Source organism: Adiantum capillus-veneris, chromosome 4 (genome assembly GCF_014529385.1).
Source record: "Adiantum capillus-veneris isolate H3 chromosome 4, ASM1452938v2, whole genome shotgun sequence".
Taxonomy (NCBI): domain Eukaryota; kingdom Viridiplantae; phylum Streptophyta; class Polypodiopsida; order Polypodiales; family Pteridaceae; genus Adiantum; species Adiantum capillus-veneris.
This window is the reverse complement of record NC_140934.1, coordinates 55,632,444-55,659,645: the sequence shown is the minus strand read 5'-3', so window position 1 is coordinate 55,659,645 and position 27,202 is coordinate 55,632,444. Positions and strand designations below refer to the sequence as shown.

Below are 27,202 nucleotides of genomic sequence, written 5' to 3'. Positions count from 1 at the left end.
ACTTGATGTTTGTGCATAGGCAACCACATCTTGTGCTCATGTGTCAAAAAGCTGTCTCTTTTGTATAAGCGTATGTAGAGGCACATCCTGCTGAATAATTGTAAGTTTTATCATTTGCAATTATACCCTATTATATTGTGCAATAGTCTCTCTCTCTAACTCTACACTAACCTCTCCAGAGCCATTAGCATGAATGACACACTAATCCACCCACCTTAACCCTACACAATGTACTTATAGCTCTAAACAACTTCAAGTGTCTCATTGTCGTAAACAATGCATGGCTTCTCCTTATGGTTGGTCTTCACAAGCATAACCTTTCTTTTGGATTCATTCAGAATCAACCCACTATGCAAGCAAAAATTCTCAAGAACAACCATAAGCTTTTGTGCATCCTCTAAAGTGCGTGCTAGAAGCACTTCATCATCCGCATACAACAAAAGCATGATTACAGAGAGAGAGAGAGAGAGAGAGAGAGAGAGAGAGAGAGAGAGAGAGAGAGACAGAGAGAGCTACCAAGCTTCTTGCTTTATGTGTGCACTGGTCTACAAGTTCCTTCACCCCCTTCCACATCCAAGAAAACCATGTTAGTACCATGCAATCCATTGGTGGATTTTAAAACAATGAAGAGCTAAGACTTTCAACAAAGATACTTTTTAAGAGACCATACAATTATGAGAAACTTGACTTTACTTCTTTTAGCTTTACAAAAAAATAAATGCATTGTTTTGTTGTTTTATGAGCTTGTTGCAGAGGACAAACACACCCACGCATGAACACCACACTTCCTCCTAGGCTTGTATCAAGTAGGATTAACTCAACAGTGCTCGAACCTGCAACCTTGATGACATTATGGTTCATCTTGCCGGAGGACACATGGCCATCCTTACATGGGTCCATAGCTAGAGAGTGATGGCTTGGCATGGCTGTCACATTTAGTTGGCCAAGGGGGAGAGTGCTGGAGTAGATTATGCTCTCGAGTAGGCTTGTGGTCAGGGAGAAGAAGCAGCTTGTGATTGGCGGGATCGAAGTAAAGACGGCCGTGACATGGATGTCCAACTCAACTCATAAAAAGAGGGCCATGTCCCATTTTGAAGTTTGGCTGGTGACATGCATGTGTCGTCAGAGTATGCAAAGTTGGCGAGTGAAAGACGGACTTGCATGCAATCTTGAGCTAAACTTCCAAGTTGAAACATTCTGTCGCGCGTTTAGTAGAAGAAGAAGAAGAAGAAGAGATAAAGAAGACAGCGTACGCATGCCACAGCTGAAAGCATGGTGGAGGGTCCTCTGGTGCACCTCGTTGCCACTGTGCATAGGAGGCTACTCCTTGGCCAGGTATTATTTGATGGCTGTAAGCTGGTTAGATCATTTCTTTCTCTGTTATCCTTGAACATTAAGATGAGTGAATATAGTCTTTCTAGAATCATACTTTCATATTGACAGACGGAAATGGTGTTTGCCAACATGCTTTCGAAGGAGTGGTTTTACTAAAATGAGAGATGCTTGGTCCCTTTATTGCTTCCTAGTTACCATAGCATTTCACATCTGTATTTTACATAAGCATAAGACAACATATGTTTATTGGGTGGATGTGGGCATGAACACTCAATAGTTATAGATGCTTATTGCTGCTGTAATGTCAGCTTGATACTGGTCTTGTAATGTGTTAACATGTCATTTTTCTGATTTGGAGCTTTGTATCACCGATTTTTTTTTACCATAACTCACTCAAATAAACATTATCACCATAGATCATCCAATAAAAGCAATTGCAGCTAATGTCATTGGAAGGAATTATTGAACATCTCCAATAGTGTTTTACGTTTCTGTTGCTGTGCAATGATATTTCATTCTCATGCTTGTTCAGAGGCTAAGGGCATCCTCTCCAAATGGGAAGTTTAGAGGTGGAGCAGCCTTGGTTGATAACCAAGTGTTGGCCCTTATTGAGGCACATGGGAAAAATATATTTTATGTAAGTTTTGTAGAGATCTTGATGGGTGATAGGCTTGATTGTATTTACTTCTTCACTAATATGCTCTTTGTAATGGTCTTCAAGTTTTTTACGCGCTTGAAGCCTGCAAACAGCAACCAAATTATTCCGCAACATCTTCCAGAGGATGCCACTGTTGTTCACATTCATTTTGGACTGTCTGGATCTTTTAAAACGTATACTGCCCCTGGTATATTGACTTTCAAATCATGTTTCATAGAAGAGAAAGTTCAAGTGAATTTTGGTAGACTTCATTCCGTATGTTTTCAAATTTCGCAGACCCCTCTTAAAGCTCATAAATTGAGACTTTCTTTTGGACTCATGAAGGTACATATCTAAAGTTTAAATATTTTCAGGTCCGGAGGTGCGTCCAACAACACGGTTAAGGTTGGTTGCTGAGAAAATGGGCATTGTGGCTCATCTTAGTGCCAATGTCTGCAGTCATGGAAATCTTGAATTTTACAGGTAGAGGTGTTTTTTCTTTTTCTTGCACTGTCATGTGTTGTTTGCTGGTCCTTTAGTGTTCTTCTCAGTTTTTCTTCTGTTTGCATCCATTTTCTGCATGATGAATGGCCTGTCTTCTTAAACGGGGATTTTGGAGGCACCTTATAATATCTCAACAGTTTGCAGATTGTGTTTTCCTGGGGGTTGTTCTCTTGAAGAAGCTTACCTTGTTGGCTAATAGACTAGTTATCATATCCAAAGTGCATCCAAATCTACCTTTCTTTTGCTGCTTATATGTTGGGCAAGTTTATGTAATGGCTTATGTGGGCGTTGAGGAATTTCAGTGACGAATCACACAGTGGCGCTGAAGTGATGCTTAGGGTATTCTCAATTTGTGAAGGCAATAGTACTCACTCAAGGGGTTGAGGTTAAGAATAAGGATATAATAAGCTAACCTGCAAGCAAGATTTTGACATAGTATTGGTGTCTTGTTTGATCAGGCCTTTTATTGCCCATCTGACTGTAGTCCTCGTGAGCTGGCTTTTTTTCACAATTTTGGATTTTACCATGTATGATTACCTCTATGATAGGGAAGGTGGTTCAATGTTTTTCAGGGTGTGTGGAAAGCATGCACTTCAACTGTTTCTTGAGACTAGCTCCTGGGGTTTTGTGCGTGCAGAGGGTCAAATTGGTGGTTTTTTTGGGTTCCATTTCCCTCATGGATGGAGAGATTTTTCGAGTGCATTTAGGGAAGGGATGTGGGATTCTGGTTTTGGGTGAGACTTAAGCTTCATATGATGCTGGTTCTGTGTTCCCAATGAAGTCTGACAATGGCACACCACGTCTTACAAAAATGGGATATTCAAAAGGTGCAAATGTTGTACTCCCGTTTATTCAGCAGATGAACTATCCATGATTTTGTGACATGCTGGGTTGTGGGGTTAAGCTAACATGATTCAATAGTAGAATATGATCAGATCAGCAGCAAAATTTTGAGTTTGTGAGACTCTTAAGATGAGTTAAACAGATTCATAGAGTTTTGACTCATGAGGCAAGCATAGGTAAGGTTAATATTTTCTAGGCAGACCAAAGAGTGCTTTTTTGGAGCCCAGTACAATATTGGTTTGTAGCATGGCACACGCGAAACCTTTGCCGAATTTTGATCCCATCTAAAACTTGTTTTGCTCCATGTGACAAGTGAATAAATTGCATATGAAAAATGCAGAGATCTAGCTAGTTATAGATGATGTACACCTTTTCTCTAGAATAAGGCATCCCAGCTGATCAACGATTGTGTGGCTCTGTTTCAATGATTCCTTTAGGAAAAAGGTTGAATGCCTTGGACCAGACCCTTTGCGGAAAGATGGAGATAAGGAGCGTCTATGGGCTACTTTGCAGGTGGTATCCTCAATTTACCATGTTTTTAGCACGGTATCCCTATTTAAATGTCGAGGTCAGATTCCTCAATATGGTTTTGTATTTATTTCCAGACTAGCAGAAAGAAGATTGGAGCTGTGTTGATGGATCAATCACTAGTAGCTGGTATTGGAAACATTTACAGGACAGGTAGTTTGGGAATTAATGCTTAAGGCAATACATGTTGAATTTTGAAGCATTTGATCGAGCATTGTAGGCGTATGAGTTCATATATTTATATAAATCGCTATCAAAATTTTTGAAATGTCGATTGCATTCATCATCTGTCTGAATAGTTGGGCAATGGTTCTCTTGGCTCGTTGTCCAGAATTTTGAAGTGATACTGGTCTGTATGATTGTCAATGCTTTTGAAAGAGTTTTATCTTTGATGTAGCATTGTGTCACAAAACAGGAGCACATAGCATCATCAACCAATTGGAATAAATGAATAAACCAGTATGCGCGCGCGCACGCCAGACAAAACAGGAGCGCATACCATCTATGTGTGTGTGTGTGTGTGTGTGGTTTATTCATTTATTCCAATTGCTTGATGATGGTATGTATATAGTGTGTGTGAAAAACAGGAGCGCATACCATGATCAACAAATTGGAATAAAGGAATAAACCATTCATCTATGTGCGTGCGAGAGAGAGAGAGAGAGAGAGAGAGAGAGAGAGAGAGAGAGAGAGAGAGAGAGAGAGAGAGAGAGAGAGAGAGAGAGAGAGAGATGAAATGAAATGTTATATTAACGTCTTCAAAAGGCCAAAGTGACCTATGAGACCAGGAAGTTACAATGCGGTGTATCTGATATCAAGTCAGATTAACAAAATAAATTAAACTAGACTAGGGATAACAAAATATAAATACTGCGGAATCCTAAACTAAGCGGATAGGTGTGAAAGGCGAGAGGCGTGAAACGTGTGAACTGAGCTATACAATGTGTAGACAATTTGGGAGGGAAGTAGAGATCTATCTGCATAGAGATCCATCTTCATCTGCACTCTGGACGACGAAAAAGTATGGCTCGAATCCTTTGCCGCAGCCTCCTTCGAAACTGTGTAGCTCCTCTTCTCCATCGGGGCCGTCTAGATCTCCCTAGCTCAAATGCACGGTCTATGAGAATGCCAGTAGTGCGGGTAGACCTCTCCACTGTTGGTTGCTCCTCTGTCTGTTCTTCTGGGTGTTCAGTATCTAGTGTAAAGAAATCTGTGATCTGTCTCTGGGGTTGTCTCTCTTCAGCTCTCCTCTATAAAGTTTCTCTATGCCTGTGTAGCTCAAGTAGATAAAGCCCAAGACATCTCTGATCCTCATAACTCATGACCCTAGATAGTGGCCCGAAACCTTCTCTGAATATACAATGAAAACGGCCTCGTATCTCATAGTACACTGTGCAATGACATATGTAATGTACCTCTATCTCTGGCTCTAGAAGGCATAAGCGGCATATCTTGCTATCTGCTGGTGTCCCTCTGAGAGAAATGAAATGAAATGAAATGATATATTAACGTCTACAAGAGGCCAAAATGACCTATGAGACCAACTGATTACAATGATGAGTCTAGTACCAATGATGAGAGAGAGAGAGAGAGAGAGAGAGAGAGAGAGAGAGAGAGAGAGAGAGAGAGAGAGAGAGAGAGAGAGAGAGAGAGAGAGAGAGAGAGAGAGAGAGATGAAATGAAATGTTATATTAACGTCTTCAAAAGGCCAGAATGACCTATGAGACCAAACTGATACAAAAGTGGTGAATCTGTTACAATGTCTGGGTATCTTAGTACTAAAGTACTAAGTGTGAAAGTGTGAAAATAAATGTGAATGTGAAAAAATAAATACAAAGTATTAAATAAACTTCTTAGGAGCATTCTGGGTGTCTGGCTAGAATGCTTCTAATCCTTTGTTGTAGTCTCCTCCGGTGAAGTGTGCTTTTGCATCTCGGTCGTGGTCGTCTCGATTTCCTAAGCTCAATCGCCCTGTCAATGAGGGTGCCTTTGGTATGAATGTGGGTACTCCTTTGTGCTGGCTGCTGGCCTCTTGCTTCTCCTTCCACTCCTGCTTCTCTCGATCCGAAGAAATCTGTGATCTGCCTTTGAGGTTGTAGTGCTCTTTGTCTTCTCATTAGATTATCCTTGTGCCGATGTAGTTCCAGTAGGTACAAGCCTAAGCATCTTTGATCTTGGTATTGCATGACTCTATCTAGAGGTCCAAAGCCTTCTTTAAATAGGCAATGGAAACGCCCACGTATCTCATAGTATACGGTGCAATGGCATATGTAGTGTAATTCTGTCTTTGGCTCCATTCTGCATAACTTGCAAATTCTGCTCTCAGGTGGGATTCCCCTAAATCTGCCAAATTCAATTTCAAGCTGGTGTGAGGACGTACGAATCTGTCCAATAGCACATCTCAAACCATGAGATAGGTGGGTATCCATGTAGCTCGGGCGAATCACAAATCCATCTTCAGATAGCTGCAGGAAGTTTTCTTTGTAGTCGGCCATCTTCGTGCCCAATTCTTGTGTAGGGTCTACCCATGTCCTCTTAGTATCCAACTGTATAAGATCCTGACGGATGATTTTATTAATCTCCGTTCGTGTAATTGCCAGTGATGGAGCCTCAAGAGAGTATTGGAAGGGGGGTAATCTTTCCATACTGAACCTGTGTCTCTGAAACCACGAGGACAGTTGCGCATACCAGCATGATGTATCCCCTTTCATTGCTAATTGTCGAGAGGATTCGAGGGCCAGTCTAGTATATTGGCAATTATTTGTATCCCACAAACCATGTATAAAGGACACTGATATGGTAAGAGCTTCAATTTCTATCGGAGGGGCAGCTAGTTCCGCTCGGGTAATCGCGTGTGGTACGGAGGCCTTGGTTCTAATCATTCGGGAAATCATAGATACCAAAGGTCTCTCCATTGACTTCCAATTATCCTGATCCACAGATGGTCCCCAAATCTGGACCCCATAAAGCATAGCCGAAGCCACCACAGTATCAAAGAGCCAAAGTTTTGTTCGTGGTTCCTGAAACTGCACTTGTAAACACATCCTCTCCAACCCTCCCAAGGCTGTAGAGGCTCCGGACAATCTAGCATCCGCTGCTTTCTTAAGAGTAAACTTCGGTCCTGCAAATACCACACCAAGGTATGTGTATGCATCTGTGTACTCTACTGTATCCTGGCCATATGCAAATGTAGGTGCCGATCTCCTAACCCACTGCAGTGTGTTGTTAAACACCATAACTTTGGTTTTACCCAAGTTTACCGATAGTCCATTGTCCTCCGCAAATTTATGTAATGCATCTAGCTGCCTCTGCATTCCATCTGGTGATTCTGCTATCAATACAATATCATCTGCATACAACAATAAAGGGATCCATGACCCTGCAAGATGAGCACCTCTGTCACCCTCTCTATCAATGTAATCCGATACCTCATTTATGTACATACCAAATTAAGTAGGGGACAGTGGGCATCCTTGCTTTACTCCAACGGTGGAATGAACAATGTCGGAATCCCCTTCTAGAGTACGTACATAACGAGTTACTGACCCGTATAAGGCCATGATCCCCCAAATAATATCTTTGGGGACCCCTAACTCTTGCATCCTGCGCATCAATCTGGCCCTTGGTACTGTATCAAAAGCTTTCTGAAAATCCACAAAGCAACAATACATCCTTCTCCCGCTTGCTCTTCCTTCCTCAATAATGGCTCTGAGCGTAAGAATATGATCTAAAGTGGAGTAACCCCTCCTGAATCCAGCTTGTCTTGTTGCCCTTATGCCCTCATTCTTTGCCCATCTACTCAATTTTTGTTCAAGAATGGATGCGTACAGTCGGGTCAATGTGTGACCTACCATAATGGTACGGTAGTTCCCAGGTATCATAGGATCCCTTGACTTGAAAATAGGTACGATAGTAGATAATTTCCAAGATTCAAGTAATCCTTCACACATGACCCGATTAAACATACGATCAAGGACTTCTGAAAGTAGATCCCTGGCATGGATCAGATGTTCTGTTACTAAACCATCATGATCATATGCTCTTCTCGTCTTCATCTTATCAATGGCTTTTTTCACCATTTCCGTAGTAAAGAAAGTACTAGTAGCAGGGCATGGCTCTAGCGGATCTGGTAATGGAGGCTGTCCAGATACCATATATAATGATGTTACATATTGACCCCAAATCTCAGGAGAAGTAATTGTCGGAGGCGGTGAGTGCTCGTGAAATAAACGCCAGGCCTCATGTGAGTCCTAACTCAAGAAGAGCTGATATAAATCCTTCTCCAGTTTGGCTAGAGATGCCCTTTTCTTGCGACGTACTATACGCCGAAGAGCAATCCGAGACTGCTTATATGTGATGATCCCAAGTGTAAGCTCTTTCTGGACCTGGGTTCTCGTCTCTCTGCATTCCTCGTCATACCAACTGTTTTGAGGCATGTTCCCAGATCCTCTCTTCTGGTCAGGTTGAGTATGTGGGTATGCCTCTTGTGCTGCTCCATGTAGTATCTCTCTGTTAACTGAGAAGTAATCTCCTCTACAGTATATACTGGCTCGGCTGCCCACATCCTATTATAGATCTTTTCCACATAGACTGAATCAGTCTCTGGCGTGAAAGTATATCTTGTGTGTGTCTTCTTCCTTTGTACTTGAGAGGCATTGTATTGGAAGGAGATTGATAAGGTCAAGAGAGCATGATCCACTGCAATCCCAACCGGTCTGGGTCCCACCTTAAAGTCCTCGATACTAGAAATAAAGCTTGGTGAAGTCATGACATAATCCACTGTACTGGCCCCATGCCTGTGCGGGAAGCATGTGAATCCCCCAGATAAAGGGAAATTCTCTATACCATTAAGTATGGCCAAACCATGTATAGTTTCCATCTCCATGAGATGTCTCCCATATTCAGTGTGTTCTTTATCTTGTGAGTTTCTAGTAAGCCCCCTCTTTGATAAATCCACTTCTCTGAGCATTTCCTCAGAAGTATCATAGAATACTGCTTGAGAGTTGGCCGTTCTGGCATTAAAGTCTCCTAAGAGAACGATGTCTCCATCTCTAGAGAACTCCCATATGTCATTATTCAATATGGAGAAAGGGGACTGTCCTTTAGGTGAGGAGTAGACTGATGTACTTGGAGGGAAGTAGCATATAGCGATATATAGAAATTTACCTATCTCGGCTCTCATTCTCACCCACATATACCTTGCTTGCTCATCTTTCCTGATAATCTGTAGTAGTGGTTTCAGCTCCTCTTTAAATAAGACTGCTACTACTCCTGAACCCCGGCTACCCCATAGAGATCTCTTGTCTGGTCAACCAGCTGTTTCCCATAAATAACCCTTCACATGTGGCATAAGAGAGAGAGAGAGAGAGAGAGAGAGAGAGAGAGAGAGAGAGAGAGAGAGAGAGAGAGAGAGAGAGAGAGAAATGAAACGTTTATTAACATCTATAAAAGGCCTAAAAGACCTATGAGACCAATACGTCACATCCTCATCAAGTGTGTCCAAGTGTTTAATACAAAAATAAAGTACTAAAGTAAAGGCTGAACATCTGAAAAGGAGGGGGGGTGAGTGGATGGCATAGGAGCAGGCTCCAAGCAGCTGGTGTAGGGGTGTCCTCTTGGGCCTGGTTCTGTCTTCTGTCATCCCGTGAACTCTCTCATGGGTCTCTATAACATGATATCAATCTCCTGCTCAGTGAAGAACCTCGTAGGAGTCGCTCTGTATCTCTCAATGATAGCCCAAATACGCTGGTGGTATATGGAGCGGCGGTGTGACCTGCGGGGAGGTCGTGGCGTCGGGATCTGTTGATCTCTGTGGCTCTCTCAAGTAGAATCCCACGTGGTGTGGGTCGGGGCTGTCATGTAGTCTGCTGCTTGGGGGCGGCTGCTCGGGAAGTAGTCTATAACTCGCCTCTGGATGGGCCCCCGCCTAGAACACCTCACCCTCTGTAATAGGTCCTCTTTGTGTCGCCGTAGTTCGAGCAGGAAGAGCCCGAGGCACCTCTAATCAGTGTAATCCATCACCCTAGACAAAGGCCCAAAGACAGTGGAAGTGTCCCCTGATCTCATAATACACTGGACACCGGAAGATATAGTGCTCCTTTGTCTCTGGCGCTATGTCACATAGCTCACATATCCGCTCCTCTGCAGGAGTCGAAGTATATCGCCCTGTCTCTATATGTAGTTAATGGGAGGAGGTGCGGAGCTGACCTGTCACTGAGCGGAGTCCATGTGAGAGGTTTGAATCCATGTATCGCGGCCACAAGACATATCCATCCTCGGAAGTGTGAAGAAAATGCTCTCTATAAAAAGCGATCTTCTTTCCCAATTCTTGAGGGGGGCTCAACCATGTCCTCTGTGTGTCGAGTTGTGTGAGATCCTGTTTGACTATCCTGCTGATCTCCGGGCGAGTCAGTACGAGCGATGTTGCATCCAGGGAGTATTGAAAAGGTGGCAGCCTGTCCATCGTGAAACCATGTAGCTGAAACCATGCTGATATCTGTGCATACCAGCATTTGGAGTCACCTCCCAAAGCTAGTTGGCGGGATGATTCAAGGGCCAATCTAGTTGAGATGGCAGATCCCACAATCCATGTACATACATAACTGACCTGGTAATTGCCTCAACCACCATCGGAGTAGCTGCCAGTTCTGCCCTAACAATCTGATGGGGCACTGCTGCCTTGCATCGAATCAGCTTGGAGATCAAGTGACGAGGTTTCTCCATCCCTCTCCACCCGTCAGAGGTTTCTCCAGACCGCTTGCGGTGGTCAAGACTCGGTCCCCAAATCTGAACTCCATACAATAGGGTGGATGTCACCAGCGTATCAAACAACCACAGCTTAGTACGGGGCTCTTGGAACTGTACTAGTGAACACATCTGCTCCAAGCGTGCTAGAGCTGCATATCCTCGTGTAAGTCTAGAGGTTGCTGCCTCTCTCACGGAGAAGGAGGGTCCAGTGAAAACAACCCCCAAGTAAGTGTAATTCTCAGCCAGCTGCACCTCTTCCTCGCCGAAGAGAAACGTTGGTGCTGATGCTCTCACCCATTGTGCCGTGGTATTAAAAATCATCACCTTGGTCTTGCTAAGGTTCACAGACAAGTCTCTATCATGTGCATCTCTCTCCAATGTATCCAGCTGGCTCTGTAAATCTTCTGCTGATTCGGAAATGAGCACAAGATCATCTGCATACAACAACAAGGGTATCAAAGTCCCTGATAACAATGCACCTCTGTCTCCATCTTTGTCAATATAATCTGAAACCTCGTCAATATACATGCCAAAAAGAGTGGGAGAAAGTGGACAGCCCTGTTTCACTGCAATGTTAGATTCAAAAATCTTTGATAGCCCCTCAGGTGTGCGCACTCTGTCACAAACTGGTGACGTGGCTGCCCAGTGCACACACACCCCCCTGGTGCACCCAGGCTGGCTGCTGCGGACAGAATGCTGACGGGTCAGATGCTGACGTGGCTGGCCGTACGGCAGTTCCGAAGTTTGCGGAGAATCTGCCACTTGGCAATATAGACACCAGCACATTTTGCGGCGCTTTTCACGGAGCTGACGTGGCAGCGCTGGCAGATTTTGAGCGATGCTTTTGCGGTAGTTTTGGGCAAAGCTTTTTGGCCTTCCTTTTTTCCTACGCAATTGAGAGAGAGAAAGCCTCTTTGCTTTATTTTATTAAGCGAGAGAAAGAGAAATAAAACCTTTTGCTTTATTTTTAGAAAGCTTTTGATTTTCAGCTTTTAGGGCAGTGCTTTTGGCATCCCTTGTACCTTTAAATATGTGAGCATGCCTCTCACAACGCAGAGCATCTGGATGCAGAGTCTGAGTGTGAGCGCCTGCTTGCAATTTTGTACTTTGAACTCAGATTAATACAAAAAGAAATACCGAAAGGGGCGCCAATCTTTGGGGCCAATATCTCTAGGCACGGAACTCCGCCGGGCCAGTGTCGAATAAAATTGTGAAGTGTGAACTGTTTTGAAGTGGTTATTTGGTGCTGTCGCGGTAGATTCTTGACTTGGAGTGTCCAAGTCTGTTACAGTGGTATCAGAGCGGAGTATGGCCTTCGCCTACTCAGGCGGAGCGTCGAGAGATGGAGCATCGTCAGTTGATCGACGATGCAACAAAGATGATGCTCAATTTTGTGAAGGACCCAAAATTTGCAAAATATATGAGCGAGACTTCTTTCCAGGAGGTGCACGTGCAGTGGCAGAAAACCCCACTACCCCCAAAACCCGCTCTCAAGAAACCTTTTTCTCACAAGAAATATACAGAGAAGGAATTAGAAGAGGTGGTTGATGCACGAATTGTTCAGTTTTTTGACGCGCAGAACAAAGCTAAAAAGCACGGCAAAAAGCAGAAGAAAGGAACTGACTTCTCGGGCTATTTGGGTCGTCAGTTGACTTTTGAAAAGGCAAAGAAACAGAAGAAGCGTGTTCGATTTGAAGGAGTACCCAATTCTTCTTCTTCTTCTTCTTCGAGTTCTTCTAGCTCATCTGACTCGAGCGAAGAAGACCAAAAAAGCAAAAAGCGAAGCAAGAAACAACGCTTCGGAAAGGGCAAGAAAAAGGCAAAGAAGTCTAAATGTCGCCAGTGAGAGACAGTTCTACAGAGGACTCGTCTACAGACAGTTCAGACTCTGACGACAACAACTTTTATGCAAAGAAGAACAATTTTTATAAAGCCAACCAGTATGACTTTCTGGAAGACAAACGCAAGAAAGTCCGAGAGTTTAAGGAAGGTGGACAGTCAATTAAATTTGACATTTTTTTTTGGTTATAGAGATGCTTCGAAGGCTTTGTCTTTTGTACAGCAGTTTGACATTGCTTTCGCGGGAGGGCGTTACTCAGAGCACTCTAAGATTCGGAGAGCTGCCTCTTACTTTAAGGGGAATGCTCGAACTTGGTGGTCCACGCTTCTTTTAAACGAGATTGAACCAGTTAAATGGATGAAATTCGAGAAGCTTTCATTTCTTCTTGGCTGACTCGAGAGTATGAACGCGATATACGAGCTGCTTGGAACCATCTTCGGATCACCAAGAAAGATACAGTGGACGCTTATTGCGAGAGATTCTGGAGCTCTTTTCTACCCGCCTCTTCATTCAAGAAGATCTCGTTCAAGGAATAAATTGAGCGGTTTACCTTGGGTCTACCTACAGAGATCCGAGATCATTGCTTAGAACAGAAGTCAGCTTCCATTCAAGAGTTGATGAGTCATGCGAAACGGGATTTTGCCATTCACTCTGGCAGTTTAACCTACCCCACCGATGAGATCATGACAAATAGAGCCGAACAAACTTCAACAAATGAAAGTAGAAAGAGAAAGAGCAACCCAGAAAAGAAGGATGCACGATCCAAGCTTACTCCTTAGGGGAGAGCTCGCTTCATCAGGGAGGGGAAGTCCTTTGGATGCGGGAAAACCGGACATATCTCCGCGAAGTACCCAAAAAAGGCACAAGAAGAACAGAACGACAAGGACGACGAAAGGCGTGAGAGTTCGAGAGCAGCTGAGGAACGTGGAAGAAAAGGCAAGATGAAAACAGGACTGGTTCCAGATTGCGTGGGTACCGATCCCAGCACGTTGGACGAGAGTACAAAACTTTGCCGAGCTTGGGGCAAAGTGAAAGACCAAGAGGCCCTGATCTTCTTTGATGGAGGAGCCAAGGCCAACTTCATTTCACCGGAATTGGCGGCACGGCTCGAGGTCACTCCGGATCGGATGGGACCACTTGCCGAGGCAGTTCTAGCGGCACCCGGCAGGGACGTAGCCATTACACTTGTCATTGGCAAACTTTGGTTGCATTGTCAGGGGTATTTGGGGCATGAGGATTTTTACATAATGCCTTTGAAAGGTTGTGATGTTCTCTTGGAAATTCCCTGGTACCACAAGAACAATACCGTGGTCGACTATCGGGGAGGAAAGCGACATTGACTACAGAGAAGCGTAGAACCATTGTACTTGACATTAAACTGAACGGCGAGTCTGTCCCTATTGTATCGGCTTCGGCCATTTTTAAATTAATGAAATTCAGTCTGTTCGTTTACTCGATCTTTATGAAAGAATTGAACGATAAGGATACGACAAATATGTCTAAACTTGATAAAGAACGCCAAGATTTTCTCCACTCTCACGCCGATTGCTTCTCAGAGGGCCTACCAGGCGAGTTACCACCTGCTTGTTGTGAAGATCATACCATTGATGTGATACCTAGAAGCACACCACCAAACCGGCCACCTTACCGTTGTGAGCCGAGCACAGAATGAAGAGATTATGAACCAAGTGAAAGACCTCTTGGAAAAGGGTCTTGTCCAGCCTAGTACTTCACCGTATTGCTCTCCAGTGTTGTTGTTTTGAAGAAAGACGGATCTTGGAGAATGTGCATCGATTATAGAGCTCTCAACAAAATCACCATCAAGAACAGATTTCCGATTCCTAGGATCGATGATATACTCGACAGATTACAGGGATCCTCGTGCTTTAGCAGGATTGATTTGAAGAGTGGATATTATCAGATTAGAATCGCGTCGGGAGACGTCTACAAGACAGCTTTTCGGACGACTTTTGGGTTATTTGAGTTTTTGGTGATGCCTTTTGGCTTAACCAATGCTCGTGCGACATTTAACCGGATGATGACATGATTTTTCGAGAGTACAGGCTATTTTATGGCACTTTCTTTGACGATATCATTGTTTTCTCCAAGAATGAGGCAGAACACAGAGATCATCTGCTTCAGGTCTTTCAGGCATTGCGAGATCACAAGTTAGTGATTAATGCAAAGAAAAGTGAATTTTTCCTAACAGAGATACACTTTTCGGGACACATTGTCTCAGGAGCAGGAGTGCAAATGGATCCGGCCAAGATAGAGACTATCCGTGGTTGGCCCGATTTGAAGAATGTCAATGAAGTTAGAAGCTTCTTGGGATTGTGTTCGTACTACAGGTGGTTCATTCGAAAGTTTGCAGAAGTTGCTTCCCCTTTGCATATCTTGACACAGAAAGGAGTCCCTTTCTTGTGGGGCCCCACAAAGGTGACTGCCTTTCATACATTGAAAGAGAAATTGACTACGGGACCAATTTTGACTTTGCCAGACTTGCAGAAGTCATTTGAAGTATGTTGTGAAGCTTGTGGTCGTAGTCTGGGTGCGGTCTTAATGCAGGAAGGCCATGTCATTGCTTACGAGAGCCGATTGTTCTCAAGGCCGGAGATGACAGCACAGATTTATGAGAAAGAGCTTTTGGCGGTTATCCATGCTCTTACTCAATGGCAGCATTACCTACTCGGAGCGGATTTTACTGTCTTTACAGACCATCAGAGTTTGCGCTACTTGTCACAGAAGCAGCTTTCGAAAAAGCAAATGTGGTGGGCGAACATCTTGTCACAGTTTCACTTCCAAATTGTCCATGTGCAGGGACAAAAGAATGTGGTGGCAGATGCTTTGTCTCGAAAGCCGTTGGTTCTGGCTATTTCCGCGATACATCATAGGAGCTTCGAGGATATGGTCGACCAGTATGCCACAGATACAGATTTTGTAGACGTTTTCACACGGACGCGGGATGGGGAGACAATAGCGGGATATTCCATTCGGGATGGCTACTTGATAAGAAAAACCATGATGTGCGTTACACAGCCGTTGAGGGAAAAGGTTATGACTGAATGCCACTGTCCACCTTTTACGGGTCACCGCGGCATTGCTACCACCATGAAAGGGGTAGAGAGATACTTCTTTTGGCCGAGACTCAAGAAGGATGTGGAAGAGTTTGTGCGCAGTTGCTTAGTATGCCAGAAGGTCAAGTTTGACAGGCATAAAGCACAGGGATTGTTATAGCCTTTACCCATACCCACCCGCCCCTGGGAAAGTATCGCAATGGATTTCATTTTTGATCTCCCGAGAACACAGAGTGGTCACGATGGTATCTGGACTGTTATTGACAGATTTAGCAAACAGGCTCATTTCATTGCAGTGAAGAAGACAGTCAAGCCGGATCACTTAGCGAGACTGTTTGTGGCCTAGATCTTTAGATTACATGGCATGCTTGAGACGATTGTCTCCGATAGGGACCCTAGATTTACGAGTTTGTTTTGGAAGGCAATTTGGGAGAACATTGGCACGCGGTTGCAGTTCTCGTCATTGTTCCACCCGCAGACTGACGGGCAATATGAGATTGCCAATTCAGTGGTTTTAGATTTATTGAAGTCTTATATCTCGGATCAGAAGACTCAATGGGAAAAGTACCTACCTTCTGTGGAATTTGCCTACAATAACACGATACACTCTTCGACGGGGAAGGCGCCATTTGAGATTGTTGAAGGTGTTGCGAAGGTTCCACCCTTCCTAAGCACGAAAGATAAGATTTTTGAAGCGGATGAATATACGCAAGACTTAAATACGGCTTTTGCCAAGGCTCGCGAGACTTTGCAGAAATCTCAAGAACGACAGGAAAAGGCAGCGGATCGCCATCGTCGCGACTTGAAATTGAAGGAGGATGATTGGGTGCTCTTACATTTTGAGAAGGCACTCCTCAGAAAGAAAAAGGGAAAGGAGAGGCTTTTTCCAAAGCTTAGTATGTGATACTACGGACCTTTCCAGATCTCTGAAAAGATACATGATGTCTCCTTCCGACTGAAACTGCGCGATACTTGAGGATTCACAATGCATTTCATGTGAGTCTCTTGAAACCTTTCAAAGGTGACGTGCTTGATGATGGGGAGCCTTATGAGCAACCCTTGTTCCTAAACAGATTTTGGCACATAAGGATACGAAGAATAAAGGTAAAGTTTGAAGGCGGTTCTTGGTTAAGTTCAAGAACTATCCTGCATTGGATGCGAAGTGGATGGAGGAGGAGGACCTAGCAGATACTCCTCAGATTGTGAAACTTTACCTCGAGGCTTTTGGTTTAGCATAGTCTACTCCAAATGGAACCCAGAATTCAGCTTGGCCGGAGATCTGGTGCAGTGGGATGCACAAGAGTGGAATTACTCCGCTCCTTTGTCAACAGATGCCTTGATTTTGATACTAGAGTCACTGATGTCTCTTTGAGCTTTAGGGATACTGAAAGCTGACAGTATTCTGCTGTATGACTTTATGAAATGGAATTCCTGAATATGATACTGATTTGTTCTTGACTTCTTTTAAGTGCAGGAATTGATAGATGAAATGACTGCAGCATTTTGGTCTGATTGATCTCGAATAGACATGGTTGCAATACGGGTTAGTCAATCGGACATCAATGAGGTCCTGATTGGATCTAGATGCGATTGCTAACTACAGTGCCAAAAAATCATGGTCTAAGATCCGAATGAATGTTGAATGTCATGTGATGTCTAGTGATGTCCTGTGATGTCGTGTGATGTGACTGTCGATTGGTACATGTGCTAGATGTGTGTTCCTAGTACGTAGGTACTAACAGTCAGTGTTTGCTAAGACGGTTTATAGCCTCTGTGTGTTTTGCAGGCGTAATTGAGGGCGATTACAATGCTTTCAAGATGTCACAAAGTGATGACGTGTCTACTCGAGAGCAGAAACCCTAACTGTTGCTGAAAACCCTAATTCTGGAAACCCTAACCCAAAAACCTGCAAACCCTAAAATATGCCAAAAACCCTAATCCTAACCCTAACCCTAAAACCTACAAACCCTAAAACCTGCCAAAAACCCTAAACCTAATCCTAATGGCAGCATTGCAAAATTTTGCGCAAGCATGATGACGTGGCATAATTCCGGTGTTTGCGACGCCAAATAAGGAGATTTTTGGAATTTGCGTGACTAGCTTTTTGCTATACGCACTTATCATGAGAGAGAGAGAGAGAGAGAGAGAGAGAGAGAGAGAGAGAGAGAGAGAGAGAGAGAGAGAAAGGAACTTTGCTTTATTTTTGATAAGCTCCAGAGAGCTTGAGAGAGAAAAAGAGCCCTTGCTTTATTTTTAAGCTTTTGGGGCTCTGCTTTTGGCATCCCTTGTAAACATTAAATATGTGGATTGGGCTCCCACTTTGGAGAGCATCTGGACGTAGAGTCTGAGAGTGAGACCCAACCACTCTTGTACTTTGAATTGATTAATACAAAAAGAAATACCGAAAGGGGCGCCAGTCTTTGGGGCCAATATCTCTAGGCACGGAACTTCGCCGGGCCAGTGCAAATCTATTGTGAATTGTGAACTGTTTTGAAGTGGTTATTTGGCGCTGTCGCGATTGATTCTTGACTTGGAGTGTCCAAGTCTGTTACAATAGACATGATTGCAATATGGATTAGTTAATCGGGCAATTGTGAGGTCCCGACTGGATCTAGATGCGATTGCTAAATACGTTGCCAATTAATCATGATATGAGATTTGGAATGAATTTGAATGTGATTAGTCATGTGATGTCCTGTGATGTCCGGTGATGTTCGGTGATGTGACTGTCGATTGGTACATGTGCTAGATGTGTTGTGCCTAGTGCGTCGGTACTAACAGTCAATGTCTACTAAGACAGTTTATGGCCTCTGTCTGTTTTTGCAAGCATAGTTGAGGACGACTACAATTCTTTCAAGAGGGGGGTATGTCACAAAGTGATGACGTGGCAAGGACCCCCAAAAAGGCGCCGAGAGGCTGACTATACGGATATCCCGGAAAACGCGCCGCGTTTTGCGCTAATAGCGTGACGCGTGGCATTGTACGGACTTCCGGATTTTATGGTGTAGATTGCGTTGTGACAGAGCTGATGTGGCATTTTCGTACGGATTTGCGTTGGCTGATTTACGGCAGCTTTTGGGACTGAATGCTTTACTTTTTTTGAAAGCTTTTGGGACAATTGCTTTTGATTTAAGATCTTTTGAGTTTAATGCTTTTAGAGCTCTGCTTTTGGGCATCCCTTGTACCTTTAAATAAGTGGGCAAGGCCTCACTTCTTAGGGCATCTAGACGCGGAGTCTGAGAGTGAGCACCTACCCGCTCTCTGGTACTTTGAACACAGATTAATACAAAAAAAAAACACCGAAAGGGGCGCCAATCTTTGGGGCCAATACCTCTGGGCACAGAGCTACGCCAAGCCTGTGTCAAATTTGTGAACTGTTTGAAGTGAATCTCTGTTGTGTCACGGTAGAATCTTGACTTGGGGTGTCCAAATTTGTTACACCCCCCTATGGAGATAGAGGCGCTTACCAGATCGGTCTCCTTTACGCACAGCTTATGGGATACTACGAGAGACAGATATGCTAGATTGGCCCTTGAGTCCTCTAGACAATTAGGTTTACAGGGGGACGCATCATGCTGGTATGTGCAGATGCCATCATGGTTTCAGATACATGGCTTCAACATGGACAACTTGCCTCCCTTTTAGCACTCCCTTGATGCACCATCAGTGTCTCTTACACAGGTGGAGATTACTAGACTCATTTGCCGGGACCTGACCCAATTGCACACCAGGAGGACATGGATAGAGGAGGACATGGATAGAGCGGACACAGGAGTTGGGCACGAAGATGGCTTTTTATAAAGAGCATCTTTTCCAACTCACAGAGGATGGGTTTGTGATTTGACCCAACTATATGGATACACATCTATCTCATGGGTTACGGTGTGCCATTGGTCAGATACGAACATCTTTACACCAACTTGAGATTGAGACTGGTAGATTCAGAGGGATACCAAAAGCTAGCAGGATATGCCGCCTATGCCATACAGAGCCAGAGACGGAGATGATCCAGAGTACAGATGAGGATGGATTCATCACCCATTGTATCTCTCTCTTGCATTGGGCACCCATTGTATCAGTGATCACACATACCTGGCACAGTTCCAGCTAGTAACACTCCTAGATTCAATTTAGTATCTCTTTTTTTGTACTCAGACATGGTATCAGATTCACCAGTATGTAACAAATTGGTCTCATAGGTCATTTTGGCCTTTTGAAGACGTTAATATATCATTTCATTTCATTTCATCTCTCTCTCTCTCTCTCTCTCTCTCTCTCTCTCTCTCTCTCTCTCTCTCACAGTGGGCTCCTCTATTTACTCTCCTCTATCTGCGTTCTGCTTATAGCATTCTGTTTTAGAGCGCTCTAGCAATCTGGGAGTCTTTAGTATCAATGTTGTAGTGAAGATGATGCCAAACTGTTGAAGAAATTACAAAGCTTGATTGCAATGGAAAAAGGGATCAATTTTGATCATGTAGCCTTCATCCTTCAAGGGCTTAGGACTTGGGAGCGTGGATGGATGGTGAGGAGGATAGGATCTTGAGCACAATAGTGGATAGACTCCCGAAAAGTGATTGTAATGAGGTGGTAGCACAGATGTATGGAAAATAGAGGCAAGGGGTTGAGGACCTGGAAGCATGGATGGATAGTGATAAGGAGAGCACACCAGTGGATAGGCTCTGGAAAAGTGATTGTAATTAGATGGTGGCACAAATGTATGGATAATAGAGGCAAGGGCTTGAGGAACCTCAAATGAACAGTTTAATCGTGAGAATCAATAGTTTGTCAGAGTAGGGTACAAGATTGTATACAATAAAGGCTATGACACAGTATGGTACAAGATTGATATAATAAAGGCTATGAGAATCATTGCCTTTCTCAAATTGGTAACTCATAGCAAAATTTCAGTGTGGGGGAGTGTAAAAGTGGGGTTGATCACAGAGGACAACCAGCATCGTATCCATCTCTGATTCAAGTTGAGGCAACTAGTTACAAGAATAAAATGAATGAATATTCATATTAACAAATAGACAGCGATATAATTACTTAGATCAAATGAATCTAATAATTTTTGGACACAAATTGAGACGCCATATTGTATCAAACATGGGTCTCTACTCAACATCCAGAAACACCAATTCGACATCTTTTCTCCTAATTATGATCTAGCAGGATTGTAATCCAGGATTAGGGTTAATGGGTTGAAAGAATAATTCATTTTACTTCTCCAGCAATAATCATATGCTGCAAGGTGGTGATGGAATATTTTCAAGTTTCATGTGTTTTTTGGGGTTCTAAATTGATGTTTTGCAAATGAAAAACATCTGTGAACAATTGTGGGTACATCTTGTTTTGGCAGATAATCTTCTGAGCTCTTTATACCGAATAAGAAAGAATCAGAATTGTTTTTCAGTCATATGCTATACGAATTTTCAAAGCACACCAACTTTTTTGTTTTTGTGCAATCGGGGAAAGCCGAGGATACCTACTTTCCTGCAGTTATATAGGTTATAAGCTCAAGAAACAAGCTTAATACCAGAGTGGTAGCTAGATGTGACTTTGGTACAATTAGAAAAATGCATCTTACATAATAATGTCAGATGATTTTAATATTGGGATTGGCATGCATTATATTATTTCATGGAAACCTCCATTTTCTCAAAAATATTGTGTGGGCCTGTACATCATCTCTTGAGGCAAGCCTCAACACTTTGGTGCCATGCTGATTAATTGTTTACCTCGATTGCTGAACTTTGTTTCACGCCATGTGTCACAGAATTGCTTTTTATTACTGGAGTGCATCCCAATCAACCAGCTTCAAGTTTGGCACGCTCCACTTTTGAGCAGCTGTGGTCTGAGGTATTGACCTTCACAAAAATTCTGTTTATGTCCAGAGGCTTCATCATAATCTGAAGAAAGCCAAGCGTTTTGAGACCTGGTGCTCAAAGAAGCAGAACGTTTGATTGCATCACCCCTTTCTGCGATTCTTCTATATGTGTACATCTAAACTCTTAGGATGTACTGTGTAGTTGAGTAGATACTTGAATATGCTTTTATATATGTGACCTTTTGATTCAGCTAACTTGTACCTTTGTGCACCAGGCTCAAAGACTATTTCAAGTTGGAGTCATCACAGGGTCACTCATCACAGTATCTCCAGATGAAGCATGTATGACTTGACTCTAAAACTTTGTCAAGCTGAGGGAAGATTTCTTTTTGGCACCATTTGGTTTCTAATTCAGGGGTAGCAAGTTGACTTCTCTATGTTTCATGTGTTAGTTTGAAAGAGTATATCAAGGATCTGTGCATCACAAGATAAATGTTCAAAGGAAAAAAACAAACTGCAAAAGCTAGATAGGAGCTGAGGAAGTAGAAAAGCTAGATAGGGGCAGTGTGCGCTGATTTAGGTTCTCTTTTTCTCACAGAAATTAGAGCATGTCAGCCAGGTTTTTCTGAGTTGCTCTACTTAGCTTTTCTGCCCTTGATGAGAGTGGCATTTAAAAAAATCATTGTTTGAATCGTAGTCCATCAGTTTTTAAAGAAAACAAGCTGGTAGCTGTTGGATCTCTATTTCATAAAGTGCACCTATCAGTTATAGGAGTCATACTTTTAAATATTCCAGTGCATGGAATGCATCTGGTACACCAAATCCACCATCTAGCAATAGTAGCCACACTGCTAAATCATTCCATGCTTCTCGGTTCCTTCTAGAAATTCAGTTGTAACCATCTAGCCTTGATGCTATCATAACCATCTAGAAGGCGATACTGAAGATGATGTATGCTATTATCTCTATCAGATTAGTATGAGCACTTATTCGTAAAGGAAGTTGGTGGTCTTGAGTCACCATGGTCAGGGCCCGTGGAGGTATTTATTTATTACAATATCAGTAGGGTACAAGTTTGATTGTCCTCTTGTGACAGGTTTCATGGTTATGGTCTCTATGTGTCGATCGAAGGCACAATTAATTACAGTGTTTGTTCAGCCAGTCACAGACTCACTCTCTGTAGAAAGGTGGTCCATGACAATCTTTAGTTTGTTGCAAGAATCCCCCTAAGCACACACTAACTGTTGGTTTTTTTTTTCCAAACCTGATTTTTATTGCTTGTCTGTAATAGGTGGGGATCGTTTTCTCCCTCTCCTGGCAGAATGTTTTAAGTCTAGAATATGTTTCTCTCTCTCTCTCTCTCTCTCTCTCTCTCTCTCTCTCTCTCTCTCTCTCTCTCTCTCTCTCTCTCTCTCTCTCTCTCTCTCTCTCTCTCTCTCTCGTAGCAAGCTCAGACTGCATTCTCTCTCTTGTAGCAAGCTCGCCACGGTGAAACCCTAACTGGCCGACACGTCTCTCTTCTCCTTCTCTCTCTCGCAAGGCAGCACGCAGGTATGAAGGACAGTGTGGAGAGCTCAACAAAGCCCCTAAATATGCGGCAGACTGCTACATGAAACCCTAAATAATCCGGGCTTCAGAGTTTTCAGGTCAACAGTTTCATCTCTCTCTCTCTCTCTCTCTCTCTCTCTCTCTCTCTCTCTCTCTCTCTCTCTTAGATAGGTGCACAAGGGAAAGGGCATGAGGAGGGGCGGAGGGAGGAGCAGCGGGGAAGCAAGTGCGAGAGAGGAGGACCAAAGCAGGAGGGAAGACGACAGAGGAGAGGGGGGAAGGATAGAGCCCTCTCTCTCTAGTATGCTCTACGGCGCGCGCATGACAACCAAAGGGTAGTAAACGCATCCTTGCGCGTCGTGAGACAAAAAAGTGGAAGACAAACACCTTGCGCTTTTTCCCCTTCTTCCCTTTTACCCTCTCTCCCTCTACGATGCTCTACGGCGTGCGCAAGGCAATCGGAAGTTTGTAAACGCATCAACTCGCACCATGGGGACAAAAATCTTTCTCTAGTGGAGTGTGCCAAGATGGACCCACTTATGAATGAAGAGGGTGATGACTACCGGACTCCACCTAAGGTGATGGCCAGCTTTCGGCGGAAGATGCAAGATAGTGTGCTCTCACTGAACTCTATGAGAGCAGACAAGATTAACAAGAGCAAGGATGAAACCATGTATGAAAAGGTTCAGATGATTATTCGGGTTGAACTAAATCTCATGAGAGCAGACATGGAAAAAGAACTTGTCAAAGCCAAGGAGGCAAGCAAAGTCTAGTGGTATAACGAACTGATAGCAAAAATGTAGAAAAGGATGAGGGCAGAAATAGAGGTAGCAGAGGTCCTTTGGAGAAAGGAATTGGATTCAACAATCACCACCTTTGCGGTTTGGAAATCAGAGATGGAGAAGTGTATGACTGAAAAGGATGCCCTCATTGAAGAACTCAAGAGAGTTTGCAGAGTGCAAAAGTAAACCAGAAAAAGCTAAAGAAGACCAGCCCAAAGTGATCAAGGAATTGAACAATATCAAAGAGCAAGTAAAAACTCTTAAGGAGGAAGAGCAACAAAAAACACAGGAAGCTTTCTTGTGGGCAGATAGGCTCTTCCAAACGCAGAAGAAGGCGGACGAAGCGGAGAAGTGGACTGAGACTGCAAAGAAAGGAAAAGGTGGAATGTCTACTACCACACCCCCATCTACCATCATTAACTTGACCTTGGAGGAGGAGAAAAAGAGAGATGAGAGCTCTTCATGTAGGTGTCATTGGCCTCAAAGACACTAACAATGTGGAAGAAGAAGTTAAGGAACTTTTGAAATGAATGAACATCCCCGAGCCTACTCGCACAGGGGCTTGGAGAGTGGGGAAGAAAGGGAAAGATGGGATAGGTAGCTCCAAAGAAAGAGCCCTACTTGGGAGGCTAGGAAGGAGTTTTTGAAGAAAAGATCAGCACTCAAGAAGACTGGGATTTTCTTGGGGGATGATCTCACCCTAGCATAGATAGCGCACATGCAAGAGAAGATGCCAGAGATCAAGGCAGCCAGAGAGAGAAAAAAATTGCTTTTTACAGAGGAGGGAAAGTAGTGATTCTGTAAAGAAGCACCGCATGACGGTGCGAGACCTATGGGAGAAGCCTAAAACTAGCAGCATGGAATTGCATTGGGTCATTGAAGCTAGATGTGGGCGCCTTTGAAGATAGCTTCAAAGGAAGAGACATTATTTTCTACTCAGAGACGCACTAGACTCCCGGTGGCACATTACCTAGAGTGTCGACGTATTGTTGGGAGATTACTTGTAGACGGGAGGTGAGATCGGAGTATAGAGGACGTGGGTCAGGAGGTGTCGCAATCTTTTCTTTTTTTCCCGAGAAAAAGATCCTTCTATTAGCTAATGAAACTGCCCATAGCTCTACAACCACCTCTACTAGAGAGGTCTACAGCAATCATAAGGGGAGACTCCCCCAATGATAAAACAACATATGTACAATGAGGCTAAATCAGGAGATGGGAGGAGGGAAAAGCCACACAAGTGGACGATAGTGCCATCTGAGCCCACCCAAGAAAGACTCTCTACGCTCCCGCATGCGGTCGGAGGGCAAGCCTCTCTACGCTCCCGCATGCGGTTGGAGCTGCCCTCGAGTCTCTCGAACTCTCCCCTTAGAGTATGGATCAACTCTAGCCAAATATCTCGAACTCTCTGCTGGTGGTATAGGGCGAGTCTCGAAGATGCGGAAGCAGCGGGCCTGCCAGATGAACCAGAGTGTCAGGCCGTAGATGAGCTCCCAACACTCCTCTATGCACTACTCCTGTGGAGTAAGCTCTGTAGAGCAGGCTGGAGTGTAGGTCGACCCCCCTGGATCACTATCATCCTGCTAGTGGAGGATAGCTCAACTGTAGTGCCAGGCCCGTGAGAGTGGACCAAGCAGTTGCCCCCCAAGTGTACTGTCGTGCTGTGGAAAAAGCTGGCATCAACCGAAGGACACGAAGCCAAACCTGCTGTGCCATGGGACTGTCTTTGGATAGGACAATCCCAAAGACAATGACGTTGACTCTCCACAGGATGGCCACAAGCTGCGCATGCTTCCGAGACCACCTATGTACAAGCCAGCTCCCCACTACTGTAGCTTTATGCGAAAGCCACTGGAACAGTGACTCGCCGCGGCTGTCTCGCGTCCCACAACCTCGCCCAAAAAGCTGACAAGAACTCAGTTGTGAGACCCTCCTCCTGAGACCCTCCTCCTGCCAATGAGGTGCTGCAGCAGGACGAGCCTCTCTCCATGCGGCCAATATGTGACGTCCCAGTCGAACAGTGTACTAAAAGAAAGGGACACTTGGATGGTCGACTAAGGGGAAAGGGGTCCCGCCAAAACCACTCTCCAGGATCCCACTGCACTCGTGCCAGTGGATAACTCTCCCAAGCCCACAGCCTCCAGTGGGCAGTCTCAAGAGCTGTTGGGTCAGGATCTATGACACAAGTCCTCCCACAGATGCCCACAATCGAATCCTCTGAAAACAGCACTCTGCAACCTGTGGGGCCTCAATTGAAACTCGGTGTAAATGACCCTCACCCTGTAGCTTGAAAAACAGGAAAGATACAGTCTCTGAACAAGCCCGAACTGCGATGACCTCCAGTCGCGTGAAGGCCCCCATCCATCTGGGCGTTGCTGACTCGGGTATTGCCTCTGTGATGTCCTGACACATGCTCTGCACCCCTCTCATGCCTTGTAGCTGGATGCTCTGAAGCTCCTCTGACAAGCGTGAGAACTAAAAGCAATCATCTACGGTGCGTGCTGGACCCTCTGCCATGGAACCCCAAGAAACATGAGGCCTACTACCAACCAAGTGGCCTCTCTGAGTGCTGACCATGGGGTTCCAAACAAGGGGATGTCGCAAACGCTCCTCTGTGCAAGTAGGCTGGTGCTGCTCCAGGCCTCTCCTCAAATGCTCCCAGGAGCGGAGCAAACTCACAGCAAAACGGTCCTCCAGTCTCCTTGGAGGACCTACTCAGGCCAACTCTGCGCATCTCTGTGAAAATCCATCTGTTCGAAGGTCTGCACGGGCCTCCAGCCTGAGGCACTCTAGCACTAAGCCGCTGAAGCAAAAACTTCTTCCAGGGCTCCTCCGCTAGAAGCAATCCTTTGACAACAAACTTCCAAAGAAGGGCTCTGCTCTCTTGTGCTGGGTCTGTAATCCCCCCCCCCCCCCCGCGAGAATAAGGAAGAGCGATGACCTACCAGGCCACTTTGGCCCGAACTATCTCAGTGTCGCACCCTGACCAAAGAAAATTCTTGATCAGCCTCTCTACTTGGCTGATGCAGGAGCTCGAAAAGATCCAACAAGATGTGATGTACCACATAGTAGCCAACAACACTTGGTAAGTTGGTTGGCCACTACAACTCTGCCTACCAGAGAAAGTCGTGTGGAGCTCCAATGTAAAGCTTCCTCCTGATGGACAGAAGGAGGGGAGCAATCTGCTGCTCAGGAGACAAGTCCAAACCAACCTGACAACCCAAGTACCGAATTGCAGTCCTTGGGGGAATCCATCTGAAACCCTCACCTAGCAGCCAATCAGGCGTAGGAGCACTACGAACCGAGAAAGCCACTGTCTTTCTCCACTTGATCCGTGCGCCTGATGCACAACAAAAGGTCTCAAGAGCCTGCTCACACCTGTGAAGGTTGGCCTCCTGGCCCTCCAAGTACAAAGCTGAGTCGTCTGCAAACTCTGCATGCAGTAGCTCGTTGCTCCGAAGAGGGAGCGCTAAGCCACGTAGACCAACCTGGTGTGAAGCCAAAAATCTGCTCAAATCGCCTCAGCATAGAACAGAAAGA

The 27,202-nt window shown here is 44.5% G+C and overlaps 1 protein-coding gene across 2 annotated transcripts in view; it reads left to right on the top strand.

Moving 5' to 3' along the window:
- Window positions 1–966: 966 nt before the first annotated feature.
- Window positions 967–27,202, top strand: part of LOC147459202 (uncharacterized) — a 62,656-nt gene continuing 36,420 nt past the window's right edge. Inside the window, exons 1-8 of one of the 2 annotated variants that reach the window (XM_086509787.1) lie at window positions 967–1,335; window positions 1,868–1,972; window positions 2,057–2,180; window positions 2,347–2,455; window positions 3,757–3,832; window positions 3,925–4,000; window positions 21,285–21,367; window positions 21,611–21,677. In XM_086509787.1, the coding sequence (XP_086365913.1) occupies window positions 1,273–1,335; window positions 1,868–1,972; window positions 2,057–2,180; window positions 2,347–2,455; window positions 3,757–3,832; window positions 3,925–4,000; window positions 21,285–21,367; window positions 21,611–21,677 (703 nt within the window). In that variant the 5' untranslated portion in view covers window positions 967–1,272. The remainder of the gene's footprint in view (window positions 1,336–1,867; window positions 1,973–2,056; window positions 2,181–2,346; window positions 2,456–3,756; window positions 3,833–3,924; window positions 4,001–21,284; window positions 21,368–21,610; window positions 21,678–27,202) is intronic. The other variant, XM_086509786.1, reaches the window with a different exon arrangement.